A 16692-nucleotide genomic window follows, 5' to 3' on the forward strand; every position below is an offset into this window, starting at 1 on the left:
ATACAATCACTATTTATTTACAGGTTAAACGACTTCCGGTTAAATTCTGCGTGTGTACGAATATACAATGCATGAATTAATTGATGTCATTGAGTCTGTAGCTTGTAGTAAATATAGAAAAATTAAGGTGCGTCTTTCAAGAACCAATTTTAAGTTTATAATTTCATCGTTACATAGTATATACGGTGCGCCCTGTTCTGCCCCATTGAATTGTGTACTTTAAAAGATTTCCCCTACTCTTCTCGATTGTATGCTTGCATAGTATACTAATCGTTACGTCTCAGACGTGAGATACACAGGCTTGAGATAGACCTGCGTGCAATGAAAATTAGTGTCTTGTTATATTCATTTATATTACTTTAGTATAGCACAGCTGATTTAGGAATTCAGTAAATTTCGTAACGTGACCAACTGTATGCACTATGGTTATTTGTAAATATTATCAGCAAGGCAATTGTCGCTATGGACAGTACTGTCAATTCGAACATATAAATACTTTCGGTAAGACAAGGCATTCGGAGCACAAATATTTATTTACAATATATGTTTTCTATTTTGACGTGAAAATCGTTCGTTTTGTAGACACTAATTCCAAAGTCAACAATTATAATGAAGACGAATATACGGCGTAAGTATTACAAAACTGTAAAATTGCATTAATTTTTAAATAATTTGATTGATATTTTACATTGAAATAAGGGTTGCGGTCGCGAAAGAGGTGCTCAGTGCTGAAAGAGGAGGACAATGGTTGCTATCATGTTTTGCACCACTGAAACAAAGACCTTGCATTCCTGGCATGGAAGATGTTTCTCCGGAAGAAGTGCGGTGGAGAATGTATCAGGCACAAAAGACTGGGACGGTGGAACAAGCGGTTTGCACATATAGCTGTTGACCTGTATTAAGTTATTACAATTGTCTGTAAATCATTCGGCTTTTATTTCTGTTTTTTAGAAACTGCATTTTCAACAGCTATGCCAAGACATGAAGGCTAAACGAGAAGCCTTAAAAAATCCTACTCTCGAGACAATAGCAATGCTGGTGAGTAAAATTTAATGAAAAATCTTGTTATATTTTTATAAAATTTATCTTTCTTTTTTAGAAAGAACTTCAAGGAACAGGTCAAAAAGGTAAATTAACCACAGGTGGAAATACAGCCAGAAAATCATCCAATTTTTCATTTGCAACTCCTCAACTAGGACTACCTGGCAATACTTCGGCTTCCAATGTCTTTGGAAATAAAACATTTGGAAATCAAAGCAACCCTTTCAGCGGAGGTTTTACTTCCCCGAGTACCACATCGATATTTGGACGGACAAATACAACTTCAAATTCTGTATTTGGCGGGACTCCATCTTTTGGCGGTGGTTTAGGCTGTTTTAGCGGCGGAACCAGTACTAGTTCCGTGTTTGGCGGAACCACGAATACCACTGGTGCTACAACCTTCAATTCAGGACAAAACGCGCAGTCTTTTGGAACGAACAGTTCAATTTTTGGCGCAGGAACCTCGCAGTCTGTCTTCGGACAGCCTAGCGTATTTGGAACATCCGGTCAAGTGAACAATGTTTTTGGTAGACCCCAAACGTCGCAGTCGGCAACATCGGCCTTTAACACCGGAGCAACGTCTTCTCAGTCGCTATTTAGCGGTGGCTCTGCCCCTCAACCAAACACGTCTCTATTCGGAGGAGCCAAAACCACTGCCAATCCATTCGGTGGTTCTCCGACGTTGCAGACTACGAACCCTCTCTTCGGGACGACCCCGTCGTCGGGGTCATTCAGTTCCGGAATATTTTCCCAACCAAAAACGGTACCTGCTTTCGGAAGGGCGCCCGTTTTTGGCGGCGGACCGAATTTTGGAACCGCAGCTGGTCAGGTATTCAGCGAACAACCGACGTTCGGTAGCTCTAGCAATATTTTTGGCGGACCCAGTACCACGACACCAACCTTCAGCTCCGCCGCTCAATCCGCAAACGCTTTCGGGGTTCCCGTATCCACGCCTGCCGCGAATTTATTCGGAAACGCTCAAAATTCCGCACCTGCTATATCCACGCCTAACGTATCTCCGTTCGGTGCAACCACACCTACGACTAGCACTCCTTTCGCCACTCCAACTTCACAGTTCGAAGCCACCAGCTCGACTGCTGGTCCTTTCTCAAGACCTACGTTTGGCATGACCACGGGGACCACCAGCGAAACTTTCGGCACTACTGTCACATCTTCTGGCACGTCGTTCAGCACCGCGACTACCGGAATCACGTTTGGGACGCCTAGCACCACGGCCCCACTTTTTACGCCGTCTACGTTCAGTGACTTGAAGAGTTCACCGTTCGCAACCACGAGCACTACAGTCACGACTACAACGACGAATCCGTTCGTTCCTAGAACACAACAGACCACCTCGCCGTTTGGCAATTTTGCTCAAAGCAATTCAGCTAATACGGTTACAGTATCTTCGACCGTACCGTTCGGAAAATCGTTGTTCGGTGCAACGATGATAACGGCTGTTATCGACGATAGTGTTTACTCGATAGAAGGTCAATTAACGGACGACGAGAAGAGCATGTATTTAGCGGAGAAATTTACCTTTGGCAAGATTCCGCTAAAGCCTCCTACCAAAGATATAAGGTGACTTAACATCGTGAGTGATTAATGGAACATATACATATGTGCTGTGATAATTTGTTTCCTATGCATACGCAACAAAGATCAATTTCACAGAACTATAATAATAATAATAATAATAAATAATATATTTGTTATCGATGCGTTTCAATTTTGTAAAGAACTTTATGAAAATGTCTCTTCTCTTAACAAACATGACGAAAATCGCCAACGTTGTAACATTGTAACAAAGTATTTAATAAAAACTAAGATTCATGTTGTTATAGCTTACCGTAAATTAATGCCCCATTCAATACTGCGATATGAAATCAAACGTATCTCAAAATATATATCAATCTCTTTTAATTTAATCAATTACACAGCTATTTACATATGTACAATTGTCGATTGGTCGATGACACGTTCCTCATTCATACTTACTTTATTATACATTCTTGTAATGTATTACTCCTGGAGGTGGCGGAGGGGGAGGAGGAGGAACACTATTAACAAATTGACTTCCTTCCGACACCTAGAAACAATACACACGTACAACTTTGATGTAAATAGAATATGGATGATTTTGCGTACGAGACAAACCTGTGGCAAATGGCAGAGGGGATTCGTTGGGTAATTGGTTCTCTGTACATATGCTGTAGATTGGTTTGGTGGCTGTGACAAACCCGACGGTATACCATTCGGTGGTTTATATCCAGTTATCTGAAGGAAAACATGAGTTACTCGATAAATTCCTACAGTTATCATCAATTTTCCTCCACAGTTGCTCGTTTATTACTGTTCATATTTTAACAGCTTCAGTTGCAAAAGTTTGTAGTAATATCACATATTACAGTCTACATTAAGGAGTTGTACCACCTTGATAACAAGTATCTTTATGAATTTAACAATATTTAAAAGATTGAACCTCGTGCAATATTATTATTTTTTAGTAGCTGTAAAGATGGCATAACTCTTCGAACGGAACACGAGTATAAAAATTTAAGAAAAAGGGTCCACATACTTTGTCGTTCATCTCAGGGAATATAGTGCTCAAATTGAAGTTTGTGAGACTGGTGCCCGAGGGATGATGACTCATGGTCATCGGGTTGCTCGAAACGATTCCTCCTCTTGGCATGTTTGGATTCATCGGAAAACCAGCCGTGGCTACGGTTGGTACGCCTTGCGGACCAGCCACTGAAGGCGGCGGTGGCAAACCGTTCACAGCTTTCGTATACACATTTGCCTGTGGATGGTTTTGATAAAGGGGGCTAGCATGCGGCGGCGGCGGCGGTGGTAAGAACGTGGCGGAATGATGATAATCTTCCAACGGCGAATTGACGCCAGAGAGAGGGAATTCCAAGTTCTGCATAGTCCCGTCCAGACCTTTTCTCTTCCCTTTTTTCGCGTTTGTGGAATACGTCCTTTTGTCACAGTTTTGGTGTTTCCCGTAGTGTTGGTGATTTTTCGTGTTGCTATTTACATTGGAAGTCGAGGTCGTCACGGTGGATGTGGTCGATGAAGCAGCAGTGGAAGAGGTTGCCACATTCGATAAAAGGAAAGCGTTTGCTTCCATATAATCGGTGTTATCGTGCAGTGGCATCATGTAACTGGTGGGAGTGTTCGATATGCTGGTTATAAAGTTCGACGTAGGATAGATATTTGTGTTCGAGGAGTACGTGTACGAGTTGAAGTTCTGATTGACCATCTGACCATAACCGCTTCCGTCGTCGGCATTTGAAAAGTAATTGATCGGCATAACTGTATCTGCGGTGGGCAGACTAGTTTGAAATTTGTTCTGTGGATAGTTAGTGGTGAACTTTATGGATGCGTGCTTGTCTTGGTTCGTGTCATGGACGCTGCTATTGGTTCCTATCAATGCTTCCGCGGTATAGTTGCTCTTGCAATTCCTGCTTCTCCAGTGTACATTATTCTGCTGATACTTTTGTTGCTGTTGCTGTTGCTGTTGCTGCTGCTGTTGTTGATAGCTCTGTTCAGAGAAGGTGTGACCAGAAGATTTTTGCTCTTCGTGCCTCTGATGTAACTGATCGTTACCGCTCGAGGTTTGTTTTCGAATGTCCATCTGCCGTTTACTATTTCCTCTAGGACTGGTATTACTTTTTCTTTGATGTTTCCTAGCCTGCTGTTGCTGTTGCTGCTGTTGTTGTTGTTGCTGCTGTTGATGCTGATGAGCATGGTGATGGTGATGGTGATGGTGATGATGTTGCTGATGGTGTTGTTGGTGAGACTTCTCAGCCTTCTCGTGTTCCACTAGTTGACTCACAGAGAGGAACGAGGATCCAGCTCCTGGGTGCTGAACAGTTTGGTTATTCAACACGGTATGGAAATCACGTCCCGTGACATTTCCTTCTTTATCTTTGATGGGATCCTTACTCTGGTCGGCCGGAACTCTCGATGATACTTGACCAAATAAGAAGTTCTGTTTCTCAGGTATATTGGTACCTAGATCCAAATCGCCGACTAGAGTTGGAAGACTGGAAGGAACGATATGTTGATCTATAGTCTTAACCGATTGAGTTTGCTCTACGTGAACGCCGGTCTTTGTCGGAGACCAAGGGAACGGTTGTTCTTCGGAGTAAAACACATCCGAAGTTCTCTTTGGTTCGCTTTGCAGTATTGGTAAATTGGAGAAACTGTGCGCTGTCACATCGTAGTTGTTGTAAAATTGATTTGGTGTCCCTTGATTGTATGACGGAGTCTGAGCAAACAGATTGTTCTGGCAGAATTCAAGCTCTTTGCCAATCGGTGGTAAAATGATGTCGGTAATATTTGCGTTGTGTTTAATCTCTGGCGTCATCATCCAGTTCACGGGGGCTCTGATCGCGTGTTGTTGTTGGTTTCCTTTAGACTTTGTAGCGCTTTGTTGTTGCCCGTGCTTTCCGTCGTTGGTATAGGTGACACTATCGTGTTGAAGAGAAGGAATCTGTCCCTGAACCAAAGACTGATACTTGTTCTGATTTTGCTGCTGCGATTTGTCGGGATACTTGAAATTCGAGCTAGCGTAAGTCTCTACAGAATACTTCATTTGCGTACTAACCTCGGGCAGATCAAAATTTACTTGAGAGTCGTAAGTAGACATTGGATACACGGTTTTGTCCTGCTTTGCGGGCATCGACTGATGGCCTTTTGGCCCGTGCTGTTGTTGCTGCTGCGATTGTTGGTCCATTCCAGAGTATTCGTTTTGTATATACTCTGATTCCATCCCATACTTGGACTTGTTTTTATTTTCAGTGCTGAACTTATAATCATTGGTACCGGACGAGGGCTGGCTTTGATTTTGCATGCGACTCTGTTTACCAGACGGAGGTACGTTTGCTTGAATATTTCTTGCTTTCGATGGGTCGACGAAAGATTGTTTCTGTGGTTCCATTCCAGATTTCATTCTCGACTTGTCGATGTTAGCCACGGTCGAATTAGTCGAATAAACGTCGTTCGCCAATACGTTGGAGAAGTTTGCGTTTTCCTTGTGCAGAGGAACGTAATTATAGTTCTCGCAAATGGTTTTCTCCTCCGTGTTGTCCGTTTGACTCGGTCCTTGCTCGAACTGTACCAAATTGTTGTTAGTACTTCCGCTAACAGGCGACAAAGTAGTCCAAGATAAAATGCTGAAGTTGGAAGAATTGTGAGCGACGGTGGTCGTGGACTTTGCGTGATTGTCACTCACGGAACTCGGCTCATAGTTGGACGTGACAACAAAAGACGTCGACTGCTGCGAGTAACGCGAAACAGGCACGTTTTGAATCAAAGGTTTGCTACTCATATTATTCGAAGAATTGGTGTTAATTTTCTTCATATCCTTGTTGGGATAAGAAGCATAACTCTGCGCATTTTCCCGTTTTCCTTGAAATATGTTATTAGTATTGAGCACATTCTGTTCAGCCTGCGTGCTCATAGACTCTTTCACTCCATATGAAAATGTCTGAGCGAACGGATCAACGTCTATTTTCTTCGTAGAAGTATAATTCGTATCGCGTCTGTGATTTTGCGGTTCCTGCTGTTTAGATCTCAAAACGTTATTCAACTTTGCATCCTGGTCTACGATAGTGCCGGTCGAAGAGTCGGAATCCTTGTTCACCTTCGAGTAGCTGCGCTGAAAATGAGTCTCGGTTGAATTGGGTATCGAGTCTTTCGAAGAATAGCTCTGATTCCTGTTAGACGCGTTTGCGTTACTAGTTACAGTAGAATAGGATATAGAGTTCTTTCGAGACAGATTTTTGTTCTGATCCACGGAGTAGTCGTTATGGGAGTTCTGAACGATATGATCCTTTTCGTGTATCGTGTAAGGCTGGTGGTTGCTCTGTTGCGTAGTCAGAACATGGGTGTCTTTTGGCTGTGAATTGTACACGGTTTGCATACCTTGGGAAGAAAGAATAGGAAGAGATACATCTTTGGATTGTATAGAATAGTCCTGTTGCATGCTTTGAGTCGAAGTAGGAAGAACTCTGTCGACGTGGTCACTGTAATTGAGACGATTGTTGGGTACGATGTTGGAATCGACCAGCGTACCATGAGAATCTTTGTTCTTCATTTGGGACGTGTAATCCATCTGCATGGACTGCAAACGCAACGAGGCGTTCGTTGTCGTTGTAGTGCTGGATAAGCGGGAAACCAGAGACGCTTGAGACACGTCTGGCGCTACATTCTGTATCAATCCAGCCGGAGTCACGTCTTGTAACGTTCCGTTGCTACAGACTGTTGAATTTTGTTGCAGACTGTTAAGATTGTTCTCGACGACTGCTGAATAGCTCGACAGAAAGTCTTGGGATGCGGTGTAACGAACACTGGTGTCGCAAGTCGAAGCTTGAATCGGACAAGCGGTCTGGTCTGTCTTACTCGAGCTAGAGACAGTGCCAATGTGAGAGGCGATGATGCTTTCGGTAGTGGTATTGGCGATCGTGTTCTGTAGACTCGTTATGAGCTGGTTCTGGCAATTTACCCTTGTTTCTGTGTTGGTACTGATCGAAGCAGTGGTAGACACGCTAGCCACAGAGTAGGTCGTGTGAGAGAAGGAGTTCGAAGGTGTAGGCTTTTCCAAAGAGGGCAACACACTTTGCACTATCTTGAACGGTTCCCTGAGAGGCTCGTCGTTCACGATCTTGGGCAGGACCTTCGCCGTCGGGCTACACTCCACGGAAACGATCATCTCCGAGCATACTGTCTCGGTTACAGGCAGATTTGCACTTTTCTTCTCCTCGCACGTCACCTTCAAACGTTTCTCCGCTAACGAATGAGACGTCTTTATCTTGAAACTGTTGGGCTCCATTGCTCCAATTTGCAGAAGCATAGGCGGAGTTTGACTGTGGTACTTGAAGTCCTCCTTCATTTCCTCTTCCAGAACCTCGGTTTTACCGTTTAACGACGACACCAGCGGGAAAGCCATTAGGAAAGCTGCAGTCGGGGATATCGACTCGGAATTGTGCGAGCTGGAAGGAACTTGAAGAGACGCGAATATGTCGTTCGAGAGATCCGAGTGAAGACCGTCGGCCCTGTTACCGATTGGCACGAATGAGTTTTCTGTGTTATACGACAACGATGCTTTTGGCGCGTCGTCCTTCAATGTCTTGGCTAACTTGGATTCCTCCTCGACTATGCTAACTGGAAGCAACGACGACGACTGCGTTGTAGCGTCGGACGTCTGCACCGTCGCGTTCGTTTCCGATTTCAACGTCGTCGTGGTATTCGTATCAAGATTTAGAATGATCTTATTGTTTTCTAAATTCGTTGTTCCCTCGACGACTTCTGATTCTTTGGGCGTCACTTGCAACAAATTGTCGAACTCCGCGCCAAGATTACACACTTCCTTCATTTTTTTAGATCCCGCGGACTCTTGGACAGCCTCTTCCACTTCCGTCAAAGACGACTTGGAATTCGGTTGATCCACGTCGTTGTTCGACTTTTCCAATGTATTTTCTATAGGAATGCCAAACTCGGTTTCCGACGAAACTGATACGACTTCGTTGCCAGATTTCAAATCCTCCTCCGAGAAAGTAACTGGCGAAACTGTGTCTGAAATTGACGAGTCCTGGCTTTTCTTGGTTTCGCATTGCACATTATCCGATTTTACAGTATCCACTATCTTCAAAGAATCAGAAACGATTTTGGCGCTGACGCTAGAAGCGCACAATGCAGCTGGACATTCTACGTTTGTTTCGGTAGAGGATTCTAATTCATTGGACTGATCCACGCTATGATCTTTATCTTCGCTCTCGTTCGTGTGCTCGCCTATCTTTTCTATTACGTGTTTCAAACTTTCAATAGATTTACAAGTCACAGCGAAATCCGTTTTCGAGGCAGGTACCGGATGCAACTTAACGGTACTTTCGCTATTATCGATTGTCTTCCGTTTCTTATCAGCAGATTCGTCCGTAAGTTCAGCTTCTGTGCTTGACGGCCGCTTGAGCGATCCTTTCTGCGGCGAATTTCCATCCTCGATAATTTTTTCGCTTTTTTCTTTCTCGTTCCTCTCGTCCGCCGTTTCCACGAGCTGCTGATTTTTAGCATTCTTCGCGTGATTCTTACTCGCTTTAGACTTAACCTCGGTGTCTTTTTTACACGGCTGCTCTTTTGGTTTTTCTGCTTTTTCTTTGTGAACCGCCGGAATAGGAACTTTGTACGTCATGGTCGTTTTCGTGACTTCTTTCACCTTGGGCAAGATACCTTTGTGACCGCCAATTTTCGTTGCGTTCACTATATTTTTCACGTTAGATGCCCAATTTTGCGAATCCACAACCATATTTGCGCGGATATTAGGTACTGTATTTAATGTGACCTTTTGTACCGTATTAATTAAAGCCTGATTGCAGATGGAGACGACAGAATTTTGGACACGATTCGTTAAGGGTTGCATGACGATCATTTGACTCTGCTGAGTGTTACTGAGAATTATGGGATTTGCCGGTTGTTGCTGAGTATTTACAATTATGTTCGACGCCATGGGAGTTACCAAAGGCATTAATTTACCACCAGACAGTATGAGAGTATTTGGAGTCAAATTAGTGACAGAATTATTTATACAAGGCGTCAAAGACTTTTTCCCGTCCTTCTTTTTCGTTTTTTTTTTAATCTTTTTTTGCGATTCCGGCTTCTGTAATGCTTAAAGCAAGATATTAATTGCAAAGACTGGTACTGTAAGGAGGAGAAACTTTACTTAAATTCATTTACACCTACCACTATTAGTTTTGCCATTAAACGGGCAAGCGGCCGTTACGTCGGAATCTATTTTAAAAAAATAGTACATCATATTATATGGCTAAAAGAGAATTGTAGTTAAGAAGAAATATTTACTCGTATTAGTCTGACAGCATTCTGCTTCTTTCGATCCAGTTTCCGATACGTCGTCTGTTGTGTCCTGATCGATGTCCTTACTGTTCGCACGGTTTACCCGGTTTTCCTGATTTTCGATGGAACTATTCGTGTCCTTAGAAACATCGCCGTTCTGTACTAACTTTTTAGTAGACGATTGAGAAGAATGTACCGATTTCCTCTTAGAAGGCACTTTAAAGTCCACAGACTTCTCCCTCCTGTTTTCAGAACTTTTAACTAAAAACAATTATTCTTTAAACATCCAACAAGCCGGTTACAATCGTTCTTTGTTTTACTGTGCAATTTCCAATAGTCTTACTTTCTTCTATCTTATTGAAATATTTTTCTGCGTCCCCTACATTAATTTTATTCGACCACTTTAACGGGGAAATTTTTTCAAGAGCTGGTTCTGCGGGTACGGAGATCCCAGCATCTCTCAACAGCGCTGACAGTAACTGCGTGCGAGAGAAAAGCTGAGTTACTAGTTTTTTGAGACGAGCCAATTCTTCCTCTGTGTACAAGAAAAAATTGAAACGTAAAGAAACAGAATGGTGCATATTTTCCTGGTGACATCGGATGGAGAAAACTTACTGTGTGCTTCAGAAGCATGAGCTGAAAACAACTCGTCTGTGCGACTATGGAGGTCTTTGATATATTTCGAGGCATGGATAAGGATATCGACCTTGTTACGTTTCCGACCTTCCTGATGCGGTGGCAGAAGATCTGCCAGTGTTTTGAAATATGTGTTCATACGTTTTCTTCTGTCTCGCTCCCATGTTTTCGCTTTGCTAAGAAGACGGTGGACGTTAACAAGCGCGCCGTCAAAATCGACGAAAAATAGGCGAGTACAATCAATTGCGTCTAATGAAACGCAAAGCAAACGGTACAATGTTTTTTCGATTTAAGACGAGGTTAGGTAGTCGCTTAGTGGACACTTACGTGTTCTCCTTTCGTGGCATAATTCACCCTGTTGGCATCGTTTCGCGTGAAAAGCGCGCCGCCAGAAGCGCAGAGGCGTCACTTGTGGATGACATTACACAAACTCGAGAATCGTTGTCGAAATTCTGACATTACGATTCTTCTGCTCTGCTCGATCGCAGAACACACGAAATAAAAACTCCGCCGACCGATAGAACCGCGATAATCGTTTGAACCTGCCCGCCACCTATTGATTTTTTCCCCATCAATTTTTTTTAACTGTTTTACTGGGTCTTGCTATCGTAGAAACGTTGCGGTATACGTTACGAATTTGTTTTACCAACATACGTTAATTAAGTTATTCGTTTTCTGTATTATACACACATGGTTCGAAAGAATACACCTCCATTGATGAGAAGAGGACGACAAAACCACAGACGAGATATATGAATAGACCTTTCACCACAGACGAGATATATGAATAGACCTTTCACCTTATGGACTTTCGCGGCCGAATCTGACTGCCATACCGACCTGAAAATTCGGAGGTGATTTTAGCGGCCTCTTCTCATGAATGGCGGTCAGTTGAGAAACTAGGCACTAAATTAGTTTGATGGGCAGCCAGCTGTAGTGTGTGCGTAAGTACATGTGAGTTGACTATGGGAGGGATTGAAAAAGACAGTGCAGTATTATCAGACGACAGACCCGTGCCCAAAGGGAACTGCCCCTCCACTTACACACACTAATGCCAACTACCTTGTATATGAGTTCTGGCGTTTCGTAGAGCTTCGTGGATTCGAGAAAGGCGGCGAATGTGAGTCTATCCTTCTTGCTCTCAACACAGCTGAAATTCGATCTCGCATCATCTCGAGCCGAGATTTTCGACTGCCCAGGCATTTTTGACTTTCCGACCTATGTAGGCGTATACAATGTATAAGCAAAATACCATAATGAAACAAAAATTTCAAAAATTTTTTTTACGGAAATACACGTTTTAGGACCCCTCGATCATATTTTAACTATTAAAAAAAGACATTTATACTGAATGAATTTCACTGTAATTGAAAATTTTTAAATCTGAAAATATTTGAGAATACTGTCCTATTTGTCCTCTTTGTTTAGCAATTTCAAAAAACGCTGACTCATTAAAATCAATCATTTGAAAATGAATGGAAGTTGACACCGCCCCTACTGAAAATGAAAGACTGGAAAATTTTTCTTCTTTCAATGAAGGAAACTCTTTTACTTAATTTTTTTCGAAGGCGAAGACAAAAAAGTCGATTTCGCCACGGCAACAATGGTTCAGATTTATTTCAAACACTTGAAAAATCATCTTGTCTTCTACATTCATCATCAAGCCTTTCTTCTTTGAATGTAGATTAACTTGTTTTATTTCCAATTAATTTATATTTACATGTTAGCGGCAATGTATTTTCCAAGAGAGTCGAATGTAAGGACCACCGAAGGACACTCAATCTACGATAGATTTATGACAGAGTTTTGGGGTGCATGTGGCCTAAAGAGCGAATGAGACTAAACAGGCCTGACAACGGGTGACGCGATAGCGGACGACCGCGTTGGGTCTCCAGGTAGCGCGTATCGCGGCATTGATTGCTTATGAATGGAGAGAGAGTAGTTAAAAGAGGCAGACGACCTGACGTCGTACTGCTGGAAAAAATGAAGACTTTGTCCTGAAGGATCTGGCCACGGAGTGGGGAAGGCGTGAGACCTTCAGGTAAGAGCACTGTGAGGAACGGCACAGGACTTACCCCAGAACCGTCAAAGGCAAAATTTCTAACATACAGGCATGTCTCTATAAATTTCAAATCCATTAATCAATATGAATTTGTGATATCATGTCAGCCAATTTCGAAAATATGGTTTCGAGAAAAACGCATTTAAAATTTCTGGTATGATTATTAACCGCTGGGTACTCTTCCCTCTAAATGGCTATAACTTTGTTATTTTTACGAATTTTAATGAGTCTACGTTTATTATAATTGCTAAATGAAGAGGACGAGTTGCGAGTCAAAGATCAGTTGCGGGGTTTTTAAAAAGGACAGATTTGCAGTTTTGTTCTCATTAATGTTTGCAACGTGTTTGCGAGGGGTGTGTCCGATATATACATATGTATATAATCGATTCATTTTCCTTCAATAATTCTCCATTGCAAAAATTCTACAGTATTCTCACATTTTTTTATATTTTAAAATTTTCCCATGTTATTAGAAAGTAGATATACGACGAAAGTTATACAACTTTATAGTTTCTAGCATGTATAACATGTATATGTATATAACGCATGGTCGCTTCATATGGAAAGTCAATGAATCTTCAAAAAGCGTCCAGGTTCGATTTCGAGAAATGTAAGGTCTGTCAGTCACGATGGCTTTTGTCGTTGATTGACGATTCGAACGATTTGCGATGCCAGGCTTGCTTTCGAGAAATGTAAGCGACGTCAGCGATGCAAGAGCGAGAAGGAAAGCGAGTATCAGCCTGTTCTTCTCGGCTCTTCCGAAACTCAACGAGCTCACGAACACGCAATTGGGCATAGTGTACGAAAGTGAGGAATGAGGAGTTTCCGGGGCCCCGATGCACAGTCTGATAACACTGATTTCAAGTCGCAAATACGTTTCTGCCGAGTTATTTTTTTAACAAATGTTGTGTTACAATTTAAAATAAAAAATAGAGAATTTGCGGTGTACGTATCAGTGAAATACATCCTTAGGTATTTTAATAATGGTAATGGGGTCCCGGGACCCCAGAGAAACGGGCCGAAAAAATACATTAGGTGAAAGGTCTACTCGTATACCTCGTCTGTGCTGGTATATTGTTGACGGGGCGCGCCAACAGATGGTATAGTTTCACGATGCAAACGTGGTGCATCCACGATGAAAATAATTGCGAAGATGCATTGTAGAAAATCGTGCACGTAGGCACGATGCGAAACGCATGTGAATGTCAACACGACTCGAGAAGCTATCGATGCAAACCATCGATTGCAATTCACTGAAATTATTTACGATGAAAAGAAGGATACAGGGTAGAAGACCTAATTGCTATCACCTGAACGATGTATTTACGATGAACATAAACTTTTCTTCCTATTTATTCAACAATCTTTAATTTAAGAACAGAAATATTGTGATATACAGTATCCTTATTTTCATTTATGAATTTATTAATTGGTGAAGAATGCTTTCCAAAATTCGGAATCGTCCGAGGCCACCTAGACAGTTATTACAAAAATAGTTGGGACATATTTTACGTACTCAACGGTGCGAATAACTGTAGGTTCGAGGTAATTTTGTTTAGGTTATCTGGTTAGGTGGTTTTATGGAATTATGTTTTATGATTATCCTACTTACCTGGCGGGTACTGTCTAAGAACCTACGATATAAACCGCTTTTAGTGGTTGTGAATAAATACAGGTTCAGGATACGTGGTTAATACATTTCAATTGCGATGGTCCGTTGAAAAAATTTGTTGTTTCGTTCGCGACGAGGTTTGTGCTCGGATTCAAGTAGGTCATTTTGAACACGTCTTGCAAAGATAAGGAGATATATTCGATAACGATTCAAAAGCAAAGTCAAATAGGACACGTGTCAACATAACCTTATTCGATTATTTTTGTACCCAGAATCCATCGTTGAAACGGTTCTCGTACGTTATGGAACACTCTGTACACGAATACACGGTCGTGCGAAATTTTAGTTTTCAACGTTGCGGCTTAGCGCGTGCGGTATTAATTAATGATTTAAGTAATACGCGGCCGAGTTTCAGACTCTCACGCGTCTACGTTTACGCCCGCCGCCTCTGATCCGCGGCCAAGGAATGCACCGTGCATAATTGCGATCATCCCGTGAGAATCATTTATGCAATTAGCGGTTCGGCTTTCAGGAAATGTCTTCGTGGTAATCGATGCGCCTTCGCGTTTCGCCGGACTCACGATATCGTTAATTTAAAATGCACGTATTCCAACAGAGCCCCGACATCGCCTCGCGGATCTTTGGGTTCGTAGATCAATTTCGAGGGATCGGTGCGTAGCTTGTACCTAACGGGGCACCTTAATGGAATATCCCCCTTTCATCGCCGGGGCCGCGTCCGTGTTTGCAAACAGTGCATCTAATTGCGTCTATAACTCTTCTAACGTTGCATTTACACACGAACGTATTCAAACGCTTAGATGTCTTAAAATATTACAACAGGAAATAATATAATCGTGCAATTAGTACACCATGATTTTTCAGGTAGCTTCGATAGAAACATAACCTAGAAATAAAAGTATCGGAACGACCTTGAATTACAGAAGTTGTTAGAATTTTATGTATTAATACTATTTCTACCGAATTGTTCCGATAATTGAAACCTGGCGGAAATAGTGTTTAAACAAATGGTAGAAAAGATTTATCAGAAATTTTAATTTATATTATAAGAATTTTCTTTGTAAGATTCTTCTGGTCACGAAAGGGTCAAGAAAGTTTATGATTGTCGGGACCCTCTGGCGTTCTTTGGAAGGGAAAACAGGGTCGACGTAACGAGTCGGGTTTTATCCTAGTTCACGGGCCGGGCGATACGAAATTTACGGCAGCTCGAGGGGGAGGAGGGGGCTGGGGGCTGGGGGTCTAGACCGTCGCGCCGACGACGCGACGACAAAGCCGATAAGGGCTAGGTGGTCGGTGACGACAAGAAGAAAAATTCGCGCTGCAGCACCGGGTGTCTGCAGGATTTCGCGTGGGTGGCGAAAGAACGGAGGAAGCGAGCCAGCCGGCACCGGTATTGATTACGAAGGAAGGCCGCACCCTCTGCCACCCTCTGGCTAGACCGTTGAGCAGGGGTTGGCCAGCGCCAGCGTCGCGACGCCGCATCGCGAGAGAAATCCTGCGCAGTCGTCGATGGATCTCTACGTTTAGGGGCGAGAGAGCCTATATCGTTCCACTTAAGGGCGCTCTCTCCTGTGGAGACGGATATAAAAGGGTTTCTTTAACATAATAACATTCTAACAGGATACAAGCCATATTTATTGAGTATACATTTTCATCCACAGGTCACCGAACGCTTGAACTCATCTGCCTTGTGTTTTGCAAGTTCCATGAATAGCAGACCAGCATAATTATATTTACCAATCGATGAAAGCTGTTTAGATGGTGGAATAAAACTATTCTATGTAGAACAGGAAGACTAGAACAGACCAAACTAAAACTATTGAAACTCAACGTTACTGTGTCGCGTGACTCGTTAATCATAATTTTGTCGTAAAAGGCAATACGTTTTGGGTACACAGCAATGATATAATTTAGACAACGGTGCAACTTAGGCACACTTACTTTGTATACGAGCATTTAGGCTCGGACGATCGATTACTTGCCCCAGCGATCAACCCTCTTTCTAGATTCCGGGGCTCGTCGGCGCTAATCCGACTTATTTTCGAATTCATTATAGTAACGATCAACGACAGTGTTCAAACTAATTATTTCAAACGATGCTTCGAAACTCCATACGTTAAGTTATCATCTTTGTTAATTTTTATATTTATAAACGGAGACGATGTAAGATCAATAATGCAACAAATTGTTACAAAAACGAAATGGCGACTACTCTAAAATTAGCCACAAACATTGCGTTATTTCACGATTGGGAAAAATGGCGGACAGGCCATATTACCACGATAGCGAATAGAAAGGGACGCGTTAACCCTCTTTATTGGGGATGTTGCTCCAATCGGTGCGTTCTTCTCCCTCCGTGCAGATTCCACGAATTCTCTGCGCAGCATCCTCCTATGGACCAACCCCTCTGCAAAAGAAAATGGCGACATTCATCTCTCGACGAAGCCTCTAATGAAGTTCTATCGTAACA

General features: G+C 42.5%; 2 protein-coding genes across 4 annotated transcripts; one reads left to right on the forward strand and one right to left on the reverse strand.

Moving 5' to 3' along the window:
* Positions 1–364: 364 nt before the first annotated feature.
* On the forward strand, positions 365–2822 carry LOC122397131 (nuclear pore complex protein DDB_G0274915-like). Of its 2 annotated transcripts, XM_043396045.1 has the most exons (6): positions 365–501; positions 583–628; positions 700–871; positions 952–1038; positions 1100–1127; positions 1197–2822. In XM_043396045.1, the coding sequence occupies exons 1-6, from the start codon at positions 423–425 to the stop codon at positions 2624–2626; spliced, it is 1842 nt and encodes a 613-aa protein (XP_043251980.1). In that variant the 5' UTR covers positions 365–422; the 3' UTR covers positions 2627–2822. The 2 variants fall into 2 exon arrangements, with proteins under 2 accessions (XP_043251980.1, XP_043251979.1); XM_043396044.1 differs by having other exon boundaries at positions 1100–2822.
* A 167-nt stretch (positions 2823–2989) lies between these two features.
* Positions 2990–11014, reverse strand: LOC122397334. 2 transcript variants are annotated; one of them, XM_043396456.1, is made up of 8 exons: positions 10858–11014; positions 10510–10706; positions 10238–10429; positions 9901–10155; positions 9784–9831; positions 3620–9708; positions 3199–3318; positions 2990–3130 (listed from the first exon to the last, which is right to left on the reverse strand). In XM_043396456.1, exons 1-8 carry the CDS (start codon positions 10875–10877, stop codon positions 3044–3046), a joined length of 7008 nt encoding a protein of 2335 aa, XP_043252391.1. In that variant the 5' UTR covers positions 10878–11014; the 3' UTR covers positions 2990–3043. The 2 variants fall into 2 exon arrangements, with proteins under 2 accessions (XP_043252391.1, XP_043252392.1); XM_043396457.1 differs by lacking the exons at positions 10238–10429; positions 10510–10706; positions 10858–11014 and having other exon boundaries at positions 3620–9700; positions 9901–10033.
* Between the last annotated feature and the right edge of the window lie 5678 nt (positions 11015–16692).

This window comes from Colletes gigas, unplaced genomic scaffold, assembly GCF_013123115.1.
Source record: "Colletes gigas isolate AHSC1104 unplaced genomic scaffold, ASM1312311v1 Colletes_gigas_Sc00009, whole genome shotgun sequence".
Classification (NCBI taxonomy): Eukaryota; Metazoa; Arthropoda; class Insecta; order Hymenoptera; family Colletidae; genus Colletes; species Colletes gigas.

Bases quoted from the DNA above. Each gene is read 5' to 3' on its own strand.
- LOC122397334 (XM_043396456.1), bottom strand. From the start codon at position 10,877: ATGCCACGAAAGGAGAACAC. The intron at 9,832-9,900 runs GTAAATATTTCT...TTTTTAAAATAG, and splicing joins ATGCTGTCAGACTAATACGA to ATTCCGACGTAACGGCCGCT. The intron at 3,319-3,619 runs GTATGTGGACCC...GTTTTCCTTCAG, and splicing joins TCCCTGAGATGAACGACAAA to ATAACTGGATATAAACCACC.
- LOC122397131 (XM_043396044.1), top strand. From the start codon at position 423: ATGGTTATTTGTAAATATTATCAGCAAGGCAATTGTCGCTATGGACAG. The intron at 629-699 runs GTAAGTATTACA...CATTGAAATAAG, and splicing joins AATGAAGACGAATATACGGC to GGTTGCGGTCGCGAAAGAGG. The intron at 872-951 runs GTTTGCACATAT...TCTGTTTTTTAG, and splicing joins CTGGGACGGTGGAACAAGCG to AAACTGCATTTTCAACAGCT.